This window comes from Bombus fervidus, chromosome 1, assembly GCF_041682495.2.
Source record: "Bombus fervidus isolate BK054 chromosome 1, iyBomFerv1, whole genome shotgun sequence".
Classification (NCBI taxonomy): Eukaryota; Metazoa; Arthropoda; class Insecta; order Hymenoptera; family Apidae; genus Bombus; species Bombus fervidus.
The window spans coordinates 19,417,647-19,437,293 of NC_091517.1; the positions used below are offsets into that span (position 1 = coordinate 19,417,647).

The following is a 19,647-nucleotide window of genomic DNA, read 5'->3' on the forward strand; positions in this document are numbered from 1 at the left end:
AAATATCCTTGATCGTTTTTCTAAGGTTGAGTTGTACATATAAAGTAGGTTTAATGTGTAGAATATTTATTTCGTCAAATTTTTGAAATAAATATAGTATATATGAAAAAATAGAAAGGGTAGGTTACTATTTCATTTGATATCAGTATATGTGAAAGATGTCATCTAATTAATATCATCATTATTACAATTTGTAATATACATAAAATTGTTAAATGTGTTTTTTTTTTTTTAATTTAGAAATATATTTTTCTTCTTATATTTGAACAGTTAGTAACATCAATATTTTAATTACACATTAAACAATATTTTGTAGTCATTTTAGCAAAGCGTTCAGAAATCAGTTGTTTGCATGAGAAGTTACTGTTTCACAATAAAATATTGTTATTGTTGCATCAATTGTATGTGGTCTGTTCTTTCAAGGTAGAACGACGATGAAAGCCAAGTCGCGTAAGGTTCTTATGTTAATAAACGACGTCCTTCAGGTTGCATATATATGGTGAGTGTCTAATACCAAATGAATGTGCTGGAGGAATGTCAAGAATTACCTGTAAAAGGTAGTTTTTACCGCTATACGAGTGTTCCATAAAAAGTTAATAATCATAAGAAAACTAATATCTGGTCCAGTCGTGCACTTTTTCTGAAATCGAATTAGGATCTCAAAAGTATTTTTCATCAGAATACCGATATTCATTAGATATAAACATAAATAATTAGTTTCAACATAGTTTATTCTGAACTTTCACGAATACTGATATTATTATGTTGAGATATATATACTATTGAGATCCATACAACTCGAACGTCAGATAGATGCGATTTCTGGTTGTATACCCTTAAAAATAATTATACAATTTATTAGGCGATGTCTATTGAACAAGTTCTGAAACTTTTGAGTTTTTTAGTTTTTGAATACAGTAGGAAGAAATTAGAAGTACTTTTTCTGGACAATGAGCTCCAGGTCCTGGAATCTGGGAATGATCATCGGGCAGCTGATAGCGGGTACTTATGCTATAAGCAGGGCTTTTCACTCTGACTGCATCTGGTTTAACAGCTTCGTATGTTCCAGGCCCAGGAACTAAAACACGATCATCTGTAGAAACTTTCTGTCTACCAGAGATAGAGTAAGCCGGTGCTGCTTTTTTGTTTCCTTCCTTTGTTCCGCCGAGAGCAGAAGGAATATTATAAACGTTCGGAGCTGGAACAGAATAAAAATAGTAGCGACTTCACTGATGTTAGATTATAAATATTTTCCTTAGAAATTAATAATCATTTTATATACAAAAAAGATATAGCATTTTGAATAATAGACATTATTTGTATAACTGCGCAAAGAAAAGATAAACTAGCAGCAGAAACAAAGAAACAAATCCTGTAAATTTACCTGGAATATCATCTGGTCTATTTATACTTGTTCTAAGACCAAAAGTAAATCGCAATGCTTTTTCTAATAAAAGCATAGCTTTTTCTGGACTGTATTCACCTGGACCTTTAAACCAAATATTAAATGTATTGAACAAATACACAAAATGAACAAAATATAATAAGTTTTAAAAGACTACCGTACCTGGTATAGAATCCGTTTCATGTACTTCAGGCTTAACTCCAAAACTATAATGAGGTGATTTATTCAAATTTACCTTTTCAGGATGATAACTTCCTGGTGCTAAATTTTTAATGTATCAAAATAAGTGACTTTTGTGCATCATCATAAACGTTCTATAAATTTTATGATTTACTTTTATGAATATTACTTACCAGGTATATCACTAGTTTTTTCGTAAGATGTTTTTAAACCAAACGAATAACGTGGCGATTTATCTAAATTGACTTTTTCTGGAGAATAAGTACCAGGAGCTACAAAATGGAAGAAAGGAATACTAATGCAATCGTAAAAAAGATGTAGAAAAAATGATACTCGCTTATGTAGCTATTATAAATTATAGCACAGTATTATAACATATATGTGATTGAAAAAACAATTTCAGTAATTTTGTAACTGTAAGTATCATCAATAAGATTTTTTTTACAATTTGCGAAATTTAAAATGATATATGAAATTCATAAACACTTTGTAATTTTAAAAACAAAATATTACAATACAGTTATACAGCAGTTATAAAGCTGTAAGCAAAAGAGAAGTGAGGAAAAAAATATAAGAGCTGAAGCTTTAACATGGTTGAATTAAAAATTGCACCATATATCAGAAGCATGAAATGTTTTTAATTAGGAACTGTTTTAGAATCTAGCCTTGCGGTAGTTTAGTAATAATTTGTTAGTCAACACCGTTACCTGGTGTATCCCTAGGCTTTTCCAAGGGCTTTCTATTACCAAAACTGAAATAAGGTTTATGTTCCAAATTTAGTACTTTCTCTGGATAGTAATCAGCAGGGCCTACCGAAGCAATCAAATCATTAGTAATTGTTTCTACAGAGTGTTAAAATCTAAACCAACTTTTCCAAAATAAGAAGCTGCTGCAATTTGCACTAAATAAAATTCACCTGGGTTATCATTGGATTTTTCCAGTGTACCTTTTCCTGATAAGCTATATTGGGGCCCTTTATCTAAATTTACCTTCTCAGGGCTGTATGTTCCAGGTGCTGTGATAATAAGTAGAATATCTAAGTCTCTTTACTACAATTGTTGTAGGAATAATTAATAAATGAATAAATTATTTAATTAATTAATAATATTATTAATTAATTAATAAATTATTAGCAATAGCTAATATCTTGTTATGTAGAGGAAATGGGAAGATTGAATTTTTTACTTTAATCACCTGGATTATCATTAGGCTTCTCTGGTAAACCTTTACCAGATAAACTGAATTGAGGACCTTTGTCCAAATTTACTTTCTCAGGACTATAAGTGCCTGGTGCTATTGAAAAAATTAAATACAAGAAGACATTAATCTAAAAGAATAATATATTAAATAATAAATCAAACTATCAAGAAAATCTAAAAAAAGATAAAAGAATTCACCTGGATTATCGTTTGGTTTTTCTGAAATTCCTTTCCCATACAAACTATATCGTGGACCTTTGTTTAAATTTACTTTTTCAGGACTGTACGTACCTGGTGCTATGATAGAAGAAAATGTAAAATATCCACTAAGGATTAGATGCTAATTAAAAATTATTATATAATTAAGTAACAAAATACCAAACTAAGTAAATACAAAATAAATAGAGAACTGATTGTACTGACCAGGGTTATCAATTGGTTTCTCAGAATATCCTTTACCACTTAAGCTATATTCTGGACCTTTACTCAAGTTCACCTTTTCTGGACAATAATCTCCAGGTGCTGTAGGAGAATAATACACAGAAGCAGTAAAGTAATCCTTTTGTAAACTAACAAAAAAAAAATTAATGACAAAAATGGTAGTAGAGTGGCTATAATAACTATACCTGGATTAGTGTTTGGTTTATCAAGAGGTGTTCTTATTCCAAAACTATACTGTGGTGCCTTATCAAGATTTACTTTTTCAGGTGCGTAAGTTCCTGGTGCTAAAAATTAATTTTCTTTATTTATGTTTAAAACTTAAAAATCTACATATAAAACTAATTTTTTTACAAAAGTTACTATTTGTTTCTTCCAACACAATGTTTAATTTATTAAAATTAATTTTTCAAATTCCAAGCTTGTATCTACAGACCTGGATTATTGTCTACTTTATCATAAAAAAGTCTTCCGCTTAAACTATACTGGGGACTCTTATCCAAATTGACTTTTTCAGGATTGTAAGTACCAGGGGCTGTAAAAAAGATGCATGTGATGTAACAATTGCAATAAAAATCTACAACTATATTCTTCATGCAATTACCTGGAGTGTCGCTTATTTTTTCGAGAGGTGTCCTCAGACCAAAAGTAAATTGCGGTGTTGTATCCAATTTTACTTTTTCTGGACAATATGTACCTGGCGCTAAGAATCATTTTTTGAAATTTAATAATAGATAAATACCTTTCATTTTATGCAGTCATTAATGAAACTTTTTAAACATTAGTTATAAATTATTTAAAATCAAAATTAATATTTTGTTATCAAAATATTACACTTCAATAATATGTAAAAATTCGCATACCAGGGGTGTTGTCAGGTTTTTCTACTCGTCCTTTCCCAGTGAGGCTGTATTGAGGACCCTTATCCAAATTGACTTTTTCAGGGCTATATGTGCCAGGTGCTATAAAAATAAATTGACATGTGCTGGTGATACTACAATTCGTAAATAATGTACATTATATATTATCACAGACAAAGTTACACGGCTGTGATAATAAATTCGTGATTATTACTTTGTCGACCGAACAAATGTACAGCAAATCATGAATTTGCAATAAAATTAATTAAGTTTCAATATGTTATTTAACAACAATTGGTAGAAAATATGTTTGAAAAGGAATGCTTTTACAGATTTAATTAAATTCGGTCAACAAAATTTTAAACAAGTGTTTTATGTTTGCCTTAATTACCTGGGGTGTCGCTCGGTTTTTCGAGGGAAGGCCTGAGTCCAAAACTGAACTGCGGTGTATTGTTCAATCTTACCTTTTCCGGAGAGTAAGTACCAGGTGCTGATATCATAATATACAAATAATTATTAATTTCATCATAAATAAAACCAACATTTTAATTTAATTATGCATTTTTCTTTTTAGCGAAACAAATAATAACGAAAGTAATAAAAAATAATATATCACAAAACGATTACAGTGAAAGAAGAAAAATTATTTCATAAAAATAAAATTTAAAGTATACTTATTAATATCTACAAAGGAATGCAGTTACTACATAATTTATGTTTAAGGATTTCTTCTTTTAATTTTGTAATACAATATCAAATAAATATCATAAGTGCAAGTTACTATACATGCAATTCAATTATTAAATAGGTTGCAAGCCAATCATTTTGATTTGCATCATTCTACATACTTGCCAAAAATACAACAATAATTTAGAAGATAGAAAAGTTCGAATAGCAGAGATGCAGTGTGTATTAATTCAAGATCACCAAGCTACAATCGCAAAAGTAAGATAAGAAGCTGGATAGAATATTGTCGTCACTTAAAGGAAAGATTCAAGAAATATAATACCTAAACATCGAACAATGTTTATTCTTCGAGTTTATATTTGTACTTTCGCAGAATTCTTCATAATACTTCTAGGCGATCGAATCGCTACAATCAATGGAGATCATGCAGCATGTCATCGATTCTTCCTAAGGAATCATTTTCCTCTCATGACAAACGTACTTTTTGTTAATTTATTGTAAACTTCTTTTTATTCTAATACCGTTTGAATTATTGTAGTATTCTAGGTTACAGAATTATTAGTAAAGTATATTTAGAAAATATACATTCAAATCGATTTAATTACCTTAAAACCAATTTAATTTTATTAAACTGTAGGGAAAAAGATGTACAGACTTTTTAAACAATGTTGGTTAATCAAGCGAGAGATAATAGGAAATAATGAGAGGAATCTGTTTTGCTTAATTTAATCTACACGCACTTATATCTAATCTCGCTCTCTAGAAATGAAAATCTTTACTGCCAACTAATTAAAGCTTTCGACGAGCATCTTTCCAGATAACAATGTCGATAATACGGATTGATGTATAGCGAGTTACTCGTTAACAGGTGTTTAAAATTTCAATCTTTTAGATTTAATCATTAAGACATGAAAATAGATAGCTTATTAGACAAAGAAGATATTCTTTTCATCATCCCTTATTGTTTCCTGCTTGACTGACATGCATATTTTACAATGTCCTGTACATCTATTTGTTATACTAATGAGAAAATTTAAAGTAAGTCTTATTTTTCTCAAGATATGAAAAATAGATAACTGTATTAGTTATTATTTAATTAATATCTGTAGAGATATAAAGTCGTACAGATGCAAGATTTATTGTTTTGATTTAATTAATTACCAGGTATATCGCTTGATTTGTCCAGTACAGGTTTCAACCCAAAACTATATTCGGGGGTTTTGTCGAGATTCACCTTTTCGGTGCAGTAATCATTTGGTGCTGCGATTAAGTCGACATTTATCATAAATATGTTTTAATGAAGATATTAAAAAATATTACATAAACAAGATTATAAATAATGATTTATGGAGGATAACAAAGGATTTTGAATACGTATATGTAAAATATTATTTACATATATACGTATATGTAAATATTAACGTATATCTATAGTACTCACCAGGTGTACAACTAATCTTCTCGGTTTGCGTTTTGATGCCGAATGAATATTTCGGTGAGCTATCCAGAATAATCTTTCCGGCTTTTTCCGGATTATAATCGCCAGGAGCTGGTGTCACTTCCTGTTTCGTGGATTTCGTGCGACCATGCAACGATGATGCTTGTGCAGCATCTTTTCCTGCAAAAATGAATACAGAATTTAACAAGTTCTATCATCAATATGAACGAGGTTTAATTAGAAAATAATAAATTTAAAAGATTGTTTCAATTTGAAAGTAATCAAAAATTAAATTAACTTGAAAATAAGCATTTTTTAAAAGTATTGATTATGTTTTTAATCGATTTTATCATCATAGAAGTTATTATAAAATGTACAATATTAAGAGTCTCAAGAAGAAGCAATTATTGGTAGAAAAGCAACGGAATTTCGTGAATAACGCACATTAAAAGTCGCATTCTTGCAGGATATTACTGTTCTGAAGTTTGATCGATACTTCATAGAACTCGGAATACCGCTATCTATAGAATTCATTTTGTGATTACACAGCAGTATTTATGTTTATTTTTGTGGCTTTAATTTCTGTTCACGATAGATAGCATGTTAATCTTTTGTAGACGACAAAGCTATTATGTACATTGTACATACATATACATATGTTATATTAATAAATCAAATAGCAGCAAAAGTATTGATGAACTTACACTTGAATAAGTGGAAAATATATAATGGTGAGTTCGGAATAAATGGTTACGTTGTAAAAAATTGATAAGTAGATCATATTATCTACCTTTGGCACTAAGCCCGGAAACGTTGTATTGACCAGGACCCGGTCCAGGACTGTCATTTTTCGTCGCGTGTCTAAAAATGAGTACACAATCATTATACCAATTTAATAAAATTATTCATTTAAATTTAAAAAAATCAATTTTTTTTTTCGGGAACTAAGCCGCGGAATTTGTAACTGAACTTACGTACCTGCTCCCAAACGAGAAAGCGGGTGCTCTGCCTCGTTTCGAGTCGGGAACAGTTTTTCCTACGAATTTGATTCATATTTAAAATTTTTTCAATAAATTTTAATACAAAAGAAAGATTTAAATATAAAAATTAAGATTACCGATTAATGGCGGTAATGTTACACAAGCAGGACCCGGGCTACTATACTCTGCAGCGATAGGACCTCGCCTCTTTGTTGGTGTCCACGGTCTTTGTGTCATGCCACCCATTTTCGATGTTTGTCTTCGATGATATACTTTTTATTTTTCTCTACATATAAGAAACAATTACTCAAATTAACTGCTAAAACTTATCTAAGTGATTTTGGAAAATTAAACAAATTTAAAGAATGGATAATATAACTATATTGATATTTATATTGAAACTAATAGTACAGAAAAATATTATAATTCTGATATGTGATAGCTGTGAATCAAATTGTGACTAACGTTTATCTTAAAATATGGCTTGCGAGTGAAGGACGATTCTAAGAATGCACGTGTAGAATTAGGATGGTTCTTAGAGATTAGCTAATTCTCCACGTGCGCTCTTCAGATCGTTTTTCATTGTACTGTTCTTAAGTTTACTGCGTTCTTTGCATCATCTTTAATTCCATCTCATTGTTAAACAATTTTTTAAGTTTGAAAAATTGTTGTCTCAATTCTGTGCGAAATTTTTTTTACAATATATTATACTTTTTTGTTTGATGAAACAAGATTGGAATACAAAGTATGAAACTTTATCGTATACATACCCTGAGTCGTATGAATATTCGTACTCTTTAAAATTGAATAACTTTTATAAAATTGAACCAAACGATTTGATCTTTCTTGAGAAATCAGAAGAATTAATTCACTAGGTAATGTGTAGACAAATTTTTGCAAAAATTGCAATTGGTCGGAACGCGAAGAACAAAGCAAAGGTCGTTTTTTACAACTTTTTTATCTGAGTCTATAATGAAAATTTAAGCAATACGATTTAAGAGATCAGTTAACGTTGCTATGAGCTACGGTTGGAAATCGCAATTTTTTACGATTTTCTTAAGATCTCTCCTTAAGAAACTACGTACCATTTCTTCTATCATTTACGTCATTTAAAGAATAGAATATTCTACAACGACATTTGGAGTACTTATGTAATCAAAATCGTTGATTTTTGCACAATATGAAATAGACGAATAATTGGTATCTCGTTTAGAAAGGGCAATTAATATATACATAATATACATCGAAAAGTTATGCCTTTTTTCCATGAGATAATCGAGGAGCCTCCTTTGAAATCGTGCAATCAACACGACCTCGAAAGTCGGGCCACGAAAGAAACGACTCACGAACAACCATATAAGAATATGTCCATGGTAGGTATCCAGAATCGCCCACCATTCGACATTGAACTGAATAAAGCATGAATATCACAAATTGTATAGCGTTCAAATACGTCAAACAAATGCAGGTCAAATGGATGACTCATGACCTACTTATAGTATTTTGTTACTCCATACACATGCACTAACGATATTCTAATAATTGTAAGTGGTACGATCTTCCAGTTAATCTGGATTATGGAAACTTACGTGATTTATTATTGCGTATATGTCGTATCTAAAATGTAAAATAGATTTTGGGATGTAGTTGTTAAAATATATATAAGATCATTGAGATTATGTTTTATATTTATGGTTAATGGGGGTGTTACATCGTATAATAAATTTAGAATAAAATTACGAAATTTAGTAATACTAATACAGACAGACATATTCTAAAATCATCAAAGAAAATGGACATTAGAGAGAATCTATCTATATGTTTATATTAGCATTATTAAAAAGAGGAAAAATACGATGGATTATTAATTAATCCATCCTATTTCACAAATCATCGATAAATATATAACGTGTATATAGTAAAATACATGTTACATAATGTTAAATCTTCGACTTTGTAATATCACCACTATTGAATTAGGATTAAAACACTTTTTTCTTAAATATGTATGTAATATGGTAATACCAGTTAAGTATTGATAATACATTCATGAGGATCGAACTAGATTGAGAATAAATCGCTATTTATGCGACGAGGGAAAAAAGGTTGAAAGTCACATGACCGAGTTACGTCTTGAAAATTATACAAGACGATTATCGAGAATCGATCATTTAATCGGATTTGCCCAATATGGCGAACACGAGAGACTATTGATCAATCGTACATAGTGGGCTTATGATCTGACTATATATGGCATACTACAGAAAGTGGAATATAGAAAAATAGGTTAAAATTCAAATAGATTTTATCTACCAAATTAAGAAAAAATTCTAATGCTCTTAGTATTACTTCTCTTTAGTCACACAGTTTCCTCCCCGGCTACGCTCAACTCTATCATCAACTAACTTTCATCTCCGTATTCGGACGATGAAACGCCACGAATCTTTTTATCCACACACGCATGCAAATCAAAGGATTTACATACGGGCATGTACGCGTTTCATTAGATCGTTCACCATTGTTTAGATCATGAAAGGACTCGACCATTTCGAAATGTCTCGCTTAAACACGCAGAGAAAATAGTGAATAGATTGAACAAAATTGATGAGGAATCAAATGATACTATTTTTGTCTACACTGTCTTGGATAACCTTTTAGAGTCCCCGATCAAAAAATTAGGGCCAAGTACAATTTTCAACATCTTTAGTGTTTTTAGTAAAATTTAAAGGCTTGAATGTAATTTAATAATAATTTTTATTAGTTACTAAAGCACACACATACATATTAATAATTTGTGTTTTCCCATATTAATTTTTTATAACTTAGGCTCACTTCTCTTTTTTATTTCTCTCACTTAACTGTCTGTCTTCAATTTTTCAACGATATACGCACGACTGATCCGTTTTAATAATATCACACTTCATAACAGATCCAATACAGATCCAAATGGTGCATTCGCTTAATAACTTATCACTTGTTACTGATATCCTAACATAAACATGTATTCGGTCCTCAACCGCTCGTCACGCATAGGAATATCATCTTCATGTAAACAATATGTAAACTCGCCATAATAAAAAATAATACAATGTTATACATAATATACATAAATTATTAATATGTGTACGTGTGAGGCACATTAATAATTAATACAATTTGTAAGAAAATTATGTTCAAACCTTCAAAATTTTACTAAAAATACGAAGGATGTTGAAAATTGTGAGTGGTCCTAATTTTTTGACCAGGGACTGTATTGTATATTGCAATCAAGTTTTTCAAACATTTCTTTGAAGATTCTGTTGTTCACACCTTTAATCAATTCGAAGGACTCATAGTATGGGTATAATTGATGATTATTTGTCTTAAAGCCTTGACTTGTCTGGTACTAATAATTATACGATTGTGGTATTAAGTGATTGTAACTAGACCGTAGAGGTTTACGAAAATTCATATTTTTATAACCTAAATAGGTATTATATGCATTTTATACGTTTTTATTTTTAAACTTTTTATAAATGCATAAAAATCCGCAATCGAATTATAAGCTTTCACAGTAAAGTTCCATTACGTAATGTAAATTGATTTCGATAATCTATAGATATATACAAATAATTTTGACTCGGCTAAAAAAAGAATAGATTCGACAACAGCAAAAAATACTTAGAAATAAATGAATATTTTCAATGAATCAGCCTATATCAATGTTAAGGTAACTACAGAATTCAAAGTTACAATCGATATTTAGAAATGTACTTGTTCTCTTATCGAGATTAAAATTTAAGATCATTTGTTTCGCTATTATCTTGGACAAGAGGAAAGTACTTATTTTTAGGCCAGAAATCACCTTTTTATTTGTCTTGTCGATCAACGATCGTTTACATATGAAATACCGCGACAATTTACTTTTTATAGCTTATCATGAATTATGTATTTGCACAATTCGATCTCGTCGATCACATGATTCACCGATTTTATCAACGCAATAATAGTACTACTAGATAAATCACCATTTATGTTCTTCTATAATGTCACCGGCGGCGAATTCATTATTACGCCATGGTGACATAATATTTGTTTACAGCTTGGATTACTCATTGTCAGAGTTGCTCATCAGTAAAGCTGTCTTACGCAGTCCTACAGTATTAATATAATTGAACTCGAAATATCCTTGACGACACACCGGTGAATATTTTTATTCCGTATTTTCTCCCAATTACCTATTAAAATTAAATTGATAACAAAAATAAAGGATAATATTGTGTTCGACAAAGTTATGCAATTTTCAAAGTTGGTTTGTCATAGATTAAAATTTTATTCTTTAAGAATGAATTGACGAATGAAATTATAATATCGGGGGAGGGGGGGGACCCCTGGGAAAAAGTGACGGATCGGCCCGTGTTCTTTTACGACACGGGGTACTTGGGAAAAATGTACTTGACCATGGATCATTCATAAGAGTTTTCATCGCTTTGGAGATTCAGCACGGCGAAGACGAAGAAGAAGAAGATGAAGAAGAGCGCGACCTGTTCGAAACACGCGTGAGAGTCGACAGCAGAAGCGCGTATGTTTTAACATTTAGGGACGTGGAAGAATCCATGAACACGTTCAGCGGTGACGACAACGTCAATGTGTAAAGCTGGTTGTCGGAGTTTGAGGAGATGTGCTATCTCTGCGATTGGACTGATGTGCAGCGCGTAATATACGCGAAGAAGCTTTTACGTGGTTCGGCAAAATTGTTCGTCGACTACGAAAGGTGTCGTACAAGTTAGCAAATAATGAAGAAAATGCTGAGTACGGAATTTGAACAAAAAGTGGACGTGTACAGGGTACATAAAGAGTTGTTGCATCGAACTAAGAAGGAAACCGATACTAGGAGTATGTCTACAAGATGTTAGACATAGCGAAGCAAGTGAGTATGGAAAATTCGGTCATAATAAGATACATCATCGTCGGAATTCGTGACGAAGAGACCAACAGAGTGATACTTTATGGCGCCAAGAACATTTGAGAGTTAAAAGAGAAGCTTACCATGTCCGAAGCTATGAAAGAAAGTGCGAAGACGAAAAGGAAACGAGTTGAAGAAAGATCCAAGAGGACAAATCGCGACGAAGCAGCGCAGGAGCGGGTGCGAGAATGCTTTCTATGCGGAAACAAAAATTACCTAAGTGCGGACTGACCAACGAAAAGCAAGGGTGACCAGATGCTTCAAATGCTAGGAGTACGGACACATTGCATCGAAGTGCAATAACTCGAGTGACAACTTAATTAATTAAGGAAAATATCTCCTTTTATAATTTACACGAGAAAAAGCTACATCTTCAGCATTGATAAATTTTTACCAATAGATTAATTTTTGTCTGAGAAATTACCAAATTTTAATTATTATATTATCGACCACTCAGTTACTAATTGTTTAACATTACTTATCATTCTCTACGTAATTAACTAATTAAATATCCTGAATTATATTTCGTTTTTGTATTTGACATTAAACAACTTTTAGAATAAAATTCGTTGATAATAAGATTTTCATCATAAACAGTTTTGTTAATATCGAAATACGTGTTCGTGTATATAACTTTATGTACGCAAGATGGTTGACTTTTCTAGAAATCTATCCAGGAATACCGGTTCGTCATCTAATTAGTTAACAGTATGTTTATCAAATCTCGATTATTCTCTTAAGATCTTTTAAATACAAATTTCAGTAAAAATTTGGTATGTACTGCTATAACACTATACAAAATGATTCAATATTGAAAAATACACATTTTTGTACTTAATAGCCTAGTTTGTACTTAATAACCCATAGCTCAAAAAATTAAAACTAAGGTTTTTATTAAATTGTAATTACAATCTGTATGATAAATGTGATTGGCTGTCACAAAGCAAGGTGTTAAATCTGTCACTTACCTTGATTTCGCGAAATGTATAGCTTGATGAAATACTGTATTGGGTTCTCAAAGAAAGCCGTGAACAATAACAAGCTGACTGATCAAATCACGAATGCGTTAGAGATATTTATTAGAGAAACACAGAAGCACTAGATTCGTTATTGCGATACCTGCACCCGACGTGAGTTCCTGAGCGACTGAAGATTGAATTAAACGTAGCGCTATCGCAGCATGTGCTTGTTTATCCCTACCACACGATCTTTAAATCTCTACTGCGTTTGAATCATTTCGCGCATGCGTCCTTGCACCGCGGTTATCCTTAACGGGTAACAAATTTGGGTCCCTTGTTTTCGGAATCGAACCTTGCCACTGAATACTCCTTGAATTTTTCTTTTTTATTTAAATAACACGAAGAAAAATACCATACATTAAAAAGGAACCATATTGCTATGTTACGGACCTTGGATTTTATTTTAAGTCTGATTACCTTCTTATATATCCACGAAATTCAGTAAATAAATAATTGCACGAAAAATTAATTTTTAATGCAAAATATTAATGCGAATTTTTAATGCCAAAGTTAATTTTGACTGCAATAAGGAATAAGAAACGCGAATATGACTAAAATTAACAAAAATTATCTGGAGATAAAGTAAAAGTAAATTTATAGTTTTAAATATTAGTATTGCAAATTTATCATATTGTATAAAATATTACATTTTTCAACGTATTATAGGAAAAGGAGGAAATAACTTAAGTACAAAAGAAATTAAGATATATAACTTGATTCCTTCTTGGAAAGTAACAAGATATTGATATAAAAGTTGCATTTTAGAAAGCAACCTATGTCATCTATTTACATAAAAAGATATCTCCTTGGCTCCTTTATTGGGAATGTATATATACTGTATTTCGCAACCCACGCACCCTAACGGTCTTGGTTTTCATCCTCGACTCTTTTGGCCTTGTATCCTGTGTGCTCAGGACAAAAGTCAGCTAAAATTAGGGGCTCACGTTATCGTTTTAAGTGACGATATACACAAGTGAATGTAAAACATACTTCCGCTCTTAGTCGTCAAATACACAGGTAAAAAATTGATAGGGTATAGGATTAGATAGATATGGATAGATACGGATTAGGAATTGATAAACATGTAGTGTTATTTGCAATTGTGCTTTGAAACATTGCGTCTATATAGACAAACGTAATCGTGATTAAATGTAATAACTAAATATTAATAGTACATTATTATGTCTCTTAACTTCGAAGAGATTTATATAAGTACATGTTTGCTTCCCAACAATTAGAATTAGCCTCTTTTAAATGAAAAATTATTATCTTAATCCCCCATTTTTATTCTTCTACTTGTGACTAGTATATAACATAACTAGTATATAATAAACTAGTAGTATAATATGTCAATATGATAATATTCTTAATTGCACATTGCAAATATTTCTATTTTTTTATTAACGTTGAAGGTGGATATTTTTATACTATATCGTTCTCCAAATAGTTTTATATTATCTTATCACAGTCATAATTTTTTTTATACCCCTTGATCATTTTTCTAGATTAACTATATCGATTTGGCTGTTTTACATAATTGCCGTTTTCTAAATTCCATATCATAGTATCTAAAATCATATTAAATTCTCAAAAACATTTCAATATTTATTCAGGACTTAACGTTTAACAATTAATACGTCAATTAGTATTGAACGGGAAGCACACGTTCTCTAGAATCACTATAGGTACTGCTTGACACTTGATAATTTCCCTCTCCCCAGCCACGCTGACATCATGATACACAGAACTGGTCAGCAAAAGCGACTCTAACAAGTTAGTCTTCTGTATGATAGACCAAGATCGTCAAGGGATTCACGTTTCCTTTGTATCATCATTGTAGGTGTATAGTTTATTATCCCTGTTCATAGAAAGTGTTGAATCATTACATTTATCATCTAGTGATCTATTGGTACAATAGATCATTCAAATATATTTGGGTATACTCTGCCTGTAACAAGTGGGCCTCAACAAGCTGCAAGGTACGCCATTTATTGTGCTGATCATAGAGATTTTAATACATAGCGTTCATGTTTGAGATTGTATTAAACAGTATATGGGAAGGCTTAATACAAAAGTGTGATTATAAATTGATTAGCTATATCTTCGATTAATTTAGAGAATCCAATGATTCTAAATTAACCAATGAATTTAATATAAAACAAGTAATCACAGTTTATAAATTTTGTATGATTTCAATTAATGATCTTAAAATAATTTTAATTTAATTAGTTAAAGATTGAAATATTTACACTATCGTCTAGATATATAAGATTACTTCACTTTTTTCCAAATTTTGTATTAATGAGCCATGTAATTCAAAAGAAATTTTATCGCATAAAATATTATCATCCCAAACCTTCGATCAGCAGTGTGTAATTTCAATAAATACAAATATAGACAATCGATTGAATAACTTTTTAATTTACTCCTTTATGGATCTGTATCGTATGAAATTATCGATTGATTCGATACGAACAACATTACATTATTTATCTTATTTACCTTTTATTTCATGATTCGCTTGAGTTTTCACTGCCCCGATAGTAGCAAAGTAATTAATAAAACATGAATAAATTAAGTGTTCAGTCAATATCCTATGATTTAATCGTTATTTTCGCATGTTACAATAGCGATAATTATCTTTATTCACTGTTCTACAATAGCATTTGATATTCCATCGTTGATAACAAATCCTGTAACATCAGTTTCAGTACAATGATGGTGCAGTGGTCAATTCAACAACGCCTATGTCAATGTTCCTAGTTTGTCTGAACTTGAATTAATGCTAATGACAGGATACGCATCCGGACAGTACTTCTGCTTCCATGCATGATAAATATTTGCCTGCGTTTCAGGAAACGAATAATAATCACTTTTGACATATTCAAATTCATTCTAAATTTAATATTATAAATTTAATACAATTTAAGAATTGTTCCTTTAACTTATCACGAGTAATATGTAGTAAACTTCTGAAGTAGATACGTGCAAAGGAATTAATGTAATGTAATATCTTTATTAGCTCCGGTATAGCACACGTTAAATGACATCATTGCTGCAACTGTATTGTAATGATTTATACTCCTAATACGTAGAATATTTGACATACTTGTCGTGCAATATTCTGTTTTATTCCATACGTATAATATGAGTATCAAAAGCGAAATATATCAAAACTCATATTAAAATTATATTTTAACAAATAAAAGGGTCTACGATATCTTTACTTATTAACCATTCTCAAGAAAAAGTTTATAGCACTCTGTACCTGAACATTTCGATTTATAAAATAACTTGTAGGGTAATCATGTTTACTTGATGTTCATTTTAGTTTATTTCTTTAGTTTCGTTCTGCATCGTACATTATAGTCAGATGTATGCTTTGGGCGTTTAAAGATATTCAAGTTTAAGATTAATGAAGAAACTCAATTTTTGTACACTTATTAATGTGATATTTTAGACCTTTTAATGTTAATAATGTGCATGATTTATTTATAGGCCTAAATATGGATTCTGAGGACGAAAACTTGCAAATGCACCTTCTATATGATTACACTACGAATTCTACAAGATCTCAAACCATATACAAGTTACTCCTAGACTACCTACGAACCAAAAACATCAAACACTTCAAGTGCCTTGTTGAGCAGAGTTTAAAAAAACAACCAGCTATCATCGACGTAAACTATGCTTATCCGAATCGATCGAACGAAACTTGCTTGGACATTGCCTGCAAGAATGGTCTCCCGGAGTTCGTGAAGTTTCTATTGGAAAAAGGTGCGAAGGTAAACAGGGTGAACGAAGCCCACAACCGTGGACCGATTCACTTCGCTACCGAAAATGGATATACGGATGTCCTCAGTATATTATTGGACGAACGTACAATAAATCCAAACCTGGAGGCTGAACAGCAAACGGCTCTGCATATGGCGGTACAAAATAATGACCTGAATTGCGCGTCGTTGCTTCTGGAAAAAGGCGCCAGTCCCAATATTCCCAATAACAAAGGTTTAACTGCTTTGCATATGGCGGCAATGAAGGGTCAAAGAGACATGGTGAACCTGATTCTGGAAAGAACCACACATGTCCTCAATTTGGATACTTACAAGGACTATAACAATCAAACGACTAGAGAAGTGTTGGAGAAGAAGCTGCCAAATATTCAGTTACCCTCGGTCGAGATACAAGGCGTGAATGTTTATGACTTGAAGTATTATTTAAACGCTAATGACGAGATGAACTTTTTAAAATGCTTAGAGATTGTCGAAAAAGAGGCGGTGAATAACGTAGCGAAGGATCTGATTGAAATGGCGGTGGAAAGGAACTTTAAGAATGCGGTTATTACATTATTGAAAAAAACAAGAGGGACTGGATGTAACTTGGAGAAAGCTGCGAATTTAGCGGTTGAAAAAGGCTTGCCACATATCCTTCGTGAGATATTGGAGGCTAATGTTGATGTTACAAGTGACTTACTGTTGAATGCTTGCATAGAGCTTGGTATGCCGGATAAAAAAGGGTCGGGAAACATAGATGATCGACTGGAATGTTTAAATCTGATCCTGGAAAGAGAAGACGTGGATGTTCGGTGCACAGATAGTAAGTGTTGCATATATATATATATATATATATATATATCGCACATGTATTTCTGTACTTAGATCTATTTAATCAAGCATCTATTTAAAAATACATAGGCAAAGGAAATACTCCACTTCATTATGCAGCCAGGGCTGACTGTCGAGAGGCAGTGACATTGCTACTTGAAAAAGGAAGCTACATCGGCCACATGAACAATTTCGGCGTTCCACCAGTTGAAGATATTTCCGTGTCCACTCTATCCCAATATTTCGATAACTGTATACAAGCTAGGAAAAAACGAACAAACGAATATACAATCGAATTTGACTACAAATGTTTAGTACCTCATGACACCCCTTACACGATGAATCAACAGAAAAGTACAATTAGTCAGGGCAGACGAGAAATGGATGTTTTTCAATACATCGCTAGCAAGAATGGCTTAAAACATATATTGAAGCATCCTCTGTTATCTTCTTTCCTATATCTAAAATGGCATCGAATAAGACACATCCTGTACCTAAACTTGGCCTTTTACATTTTGTTTTATCTTCTGTTGAATACATACATTCTGCAGGTCACTTATCTCACAAGAGGCTCGCAAATATCTGCGAACTCGAGCGTACAGATAAACGAGGAGATAAAAGGATCAACTTCCATCTACGTTCTGCATATATTCACTGGTATCGTAACAGCATTGTTTGCATTTAGGGAGATCCTCCAATTATTTTCATCACCGTGCCATTATATATCTAGTTTAGAAAATTGGATCGAAATAGCGTTGATAATATTAGCATTCGTTATTTTAAGTGATGTAACTATGCAAGTTGCAGCTATTGTAATATTACTATCTGCTTTAGAAATGGTCATCCTACTTGGCAAGCATCCTCGAATGTCCACAAGTATCGAGATGTTCAAACGAGTGTCTTTCAACTTCGTACGTTTTTTGTTACTTTATGTGTTTCTTATCCTAGGTTTCGCGTTTGCTTTCTTTACCATCTTTAAGAATGATAACAAGGAGTTTCCAGATCCTGGACACTCTCTGTTCAAAACCATCATCATGTTCACTGGAGAATTTAACGCCAATGACCTTGTCTTTGTGTCGCATCCGATTCTCAGCCATTTTATCTTCACCCTCTTCGTCTTTCTCATCGTGATAGTTTTGTTCAATTTACTGAACGGTTTGGCAGTCAGCGATACAGCAGAGATCCTCGGGAAGGCAGAATTAGTTGGATTAATTTCTAGGATACAAGTTCTTGCTCATATCGAAAATCTGGTTGTTCGAGCACCTTTTACACGCAAGACACAGTGTTCAATTTGTTGTGGTCTCTTGCATAGCTTTGAATACAATCCTTTAGCGTTCCTCGTTCGGAAAGTTCTTCTCTTTCCAACTTACTTGAGTACTGGTAAATTGAGCGTGGAACCATATGATATTTTGTTTTATCACAATTTAGAATCCGATAAAGACTCCAGCAAGGTGTTCCCTACCTTCAAAATGGATCCGTATATCATAAAACAGGCTAAAGATGTTCTATTGAGGAAAAGTCAGGAATCAGATAATGAAAAAATGTTTAATAAATTGGAGAAATTGGAAAGAAGATTCGCGACGATGGAAATTATATTGAGTTCCATTAAACAAAAGATTGAGAATAATAATTTTAATGTTGAAGAAGTTGGTGGAAATTAAAATATTGTTCTATTTATTCCTCTTTCGGCTTTGTTAAATATAACAACGGTTAAGCACTTTGTTGATTTCTACTTGTGACTATATTAAAAGCACTGTATTTTTATACTTGTTTTATTTCATATTATATTGTAATATTTTTATTACATTTAATAAATTACCTAAATGAAATCATTCAACACTTGTGCAACATCATTTCTATATGTAATTACAAGTATAATTTAAAATATTTAT

General features: G+C 31.6%; 2 protein-coding genes across 5 annotated transcripts; one reads left to right on the forward strand and one right to left on the reverse strand.

Annotated features, from left to right (window-relative positions):
* Nucleotides 1-366: 366 nt before the first annotated feature.
* LOC139989409 (uncharacterized) lies at nucleotides 367-13,302 on the reverse strand. Of its 2 annotated transcripts, XM_072007780.1 has the most exons (21): nucleotides 13,101-13,302; nucleotides 7,325-7,473; nucleotides 7,186-7,243; nucleotides 6,998-7,068; nucleotides 6,211-6,387; nucleotides 5,931-6,029; nucleotides 4,474-4,572; nucleotides 4,086-4,184; nucleotides 3,827-3,925; nucleotides 3,659-3,757; nucleotides 3,411-3,509; nucleotides 3,208-3,306; nucleotides 2,983-3,081; nucleotides 2,780-2,878; nucleotides 2,502-2,600; nucleotides 2,293-2,394; nucleotides 1,759-1,857; nucleotides 1,568-1,666; nucleotides 1,385-1,489; nucleotides 939-1,198; nucleotides 367-548 (listed from the first exon to the last, which is right to left on the reverse strand). In XM_072007780.1, exons 2-21 carry the CDS (start codon nucleotides 7,431-7,433, stop codon nucleotides 465-467), a joined length of 2,154 nt encoding a protein of 717 aa, XP_071863881.1. In that variant the 5' UTR covers nucleotides 7,434-7,473; nucleotides 13,101-13,302; the 3' UTR covers nucleotides 367-464. The 2 variants fall into 2 exon arrangements, with proteins under 2 accessions (XP_071863881.1, XP_071863872.1); XM_072007771.1 differs by lacking the exon at nucleotides 2,293-2,394 and having other exon boundaries at nucleotides 13,101-13,301.
* A 1,601-nt stretch (nucleotides 13,303-14,903) lies between these two features.
* Pain (transient receptor potential cation channel family member painless) lies at nucleotides 14,904-19,584 on the forward strand. Of its 3 annotated transcripts, XM_072007621.1 has the most exons (4): nucleotides 14,904-15,130; nucleotides 16,650-17,747; nucleotides 17,846-18,631; nucleotides 18,704-19,584. In XM_072007621.1, exons 2-4 carry the CDS (start codon nucleotides 16,658-16,660, stop codon nucleotides 19,414-19,416), a joined length of 2,589 nt encoding a protein of 862 aa, XP_071863722.1. In that variant the 5' UTR covers nucleotides 14,904-15,130; nucleotides 16,650-16,657; the 3' UTR covers nucleotides 19,417-19,584. The 3 variants fall into 3 exon arrangements, with proteins under 3 accessions (XP_071863722.1, XP_071863704.1, XP_071863713.1); XM_072007603.1 differs by having other exon boundaries at nucleotides 17,846-19,584; XM_072007612.1 differs by lacking the exon at nucleotides 14,904-15,130 and adding an exon at nucleotides 15,486-16,452 and having other exon boundaries at nucleotides 17,846-19,584.
* Nucleotides 19,585-19,647: the final 63 nt, after the last annotated feature.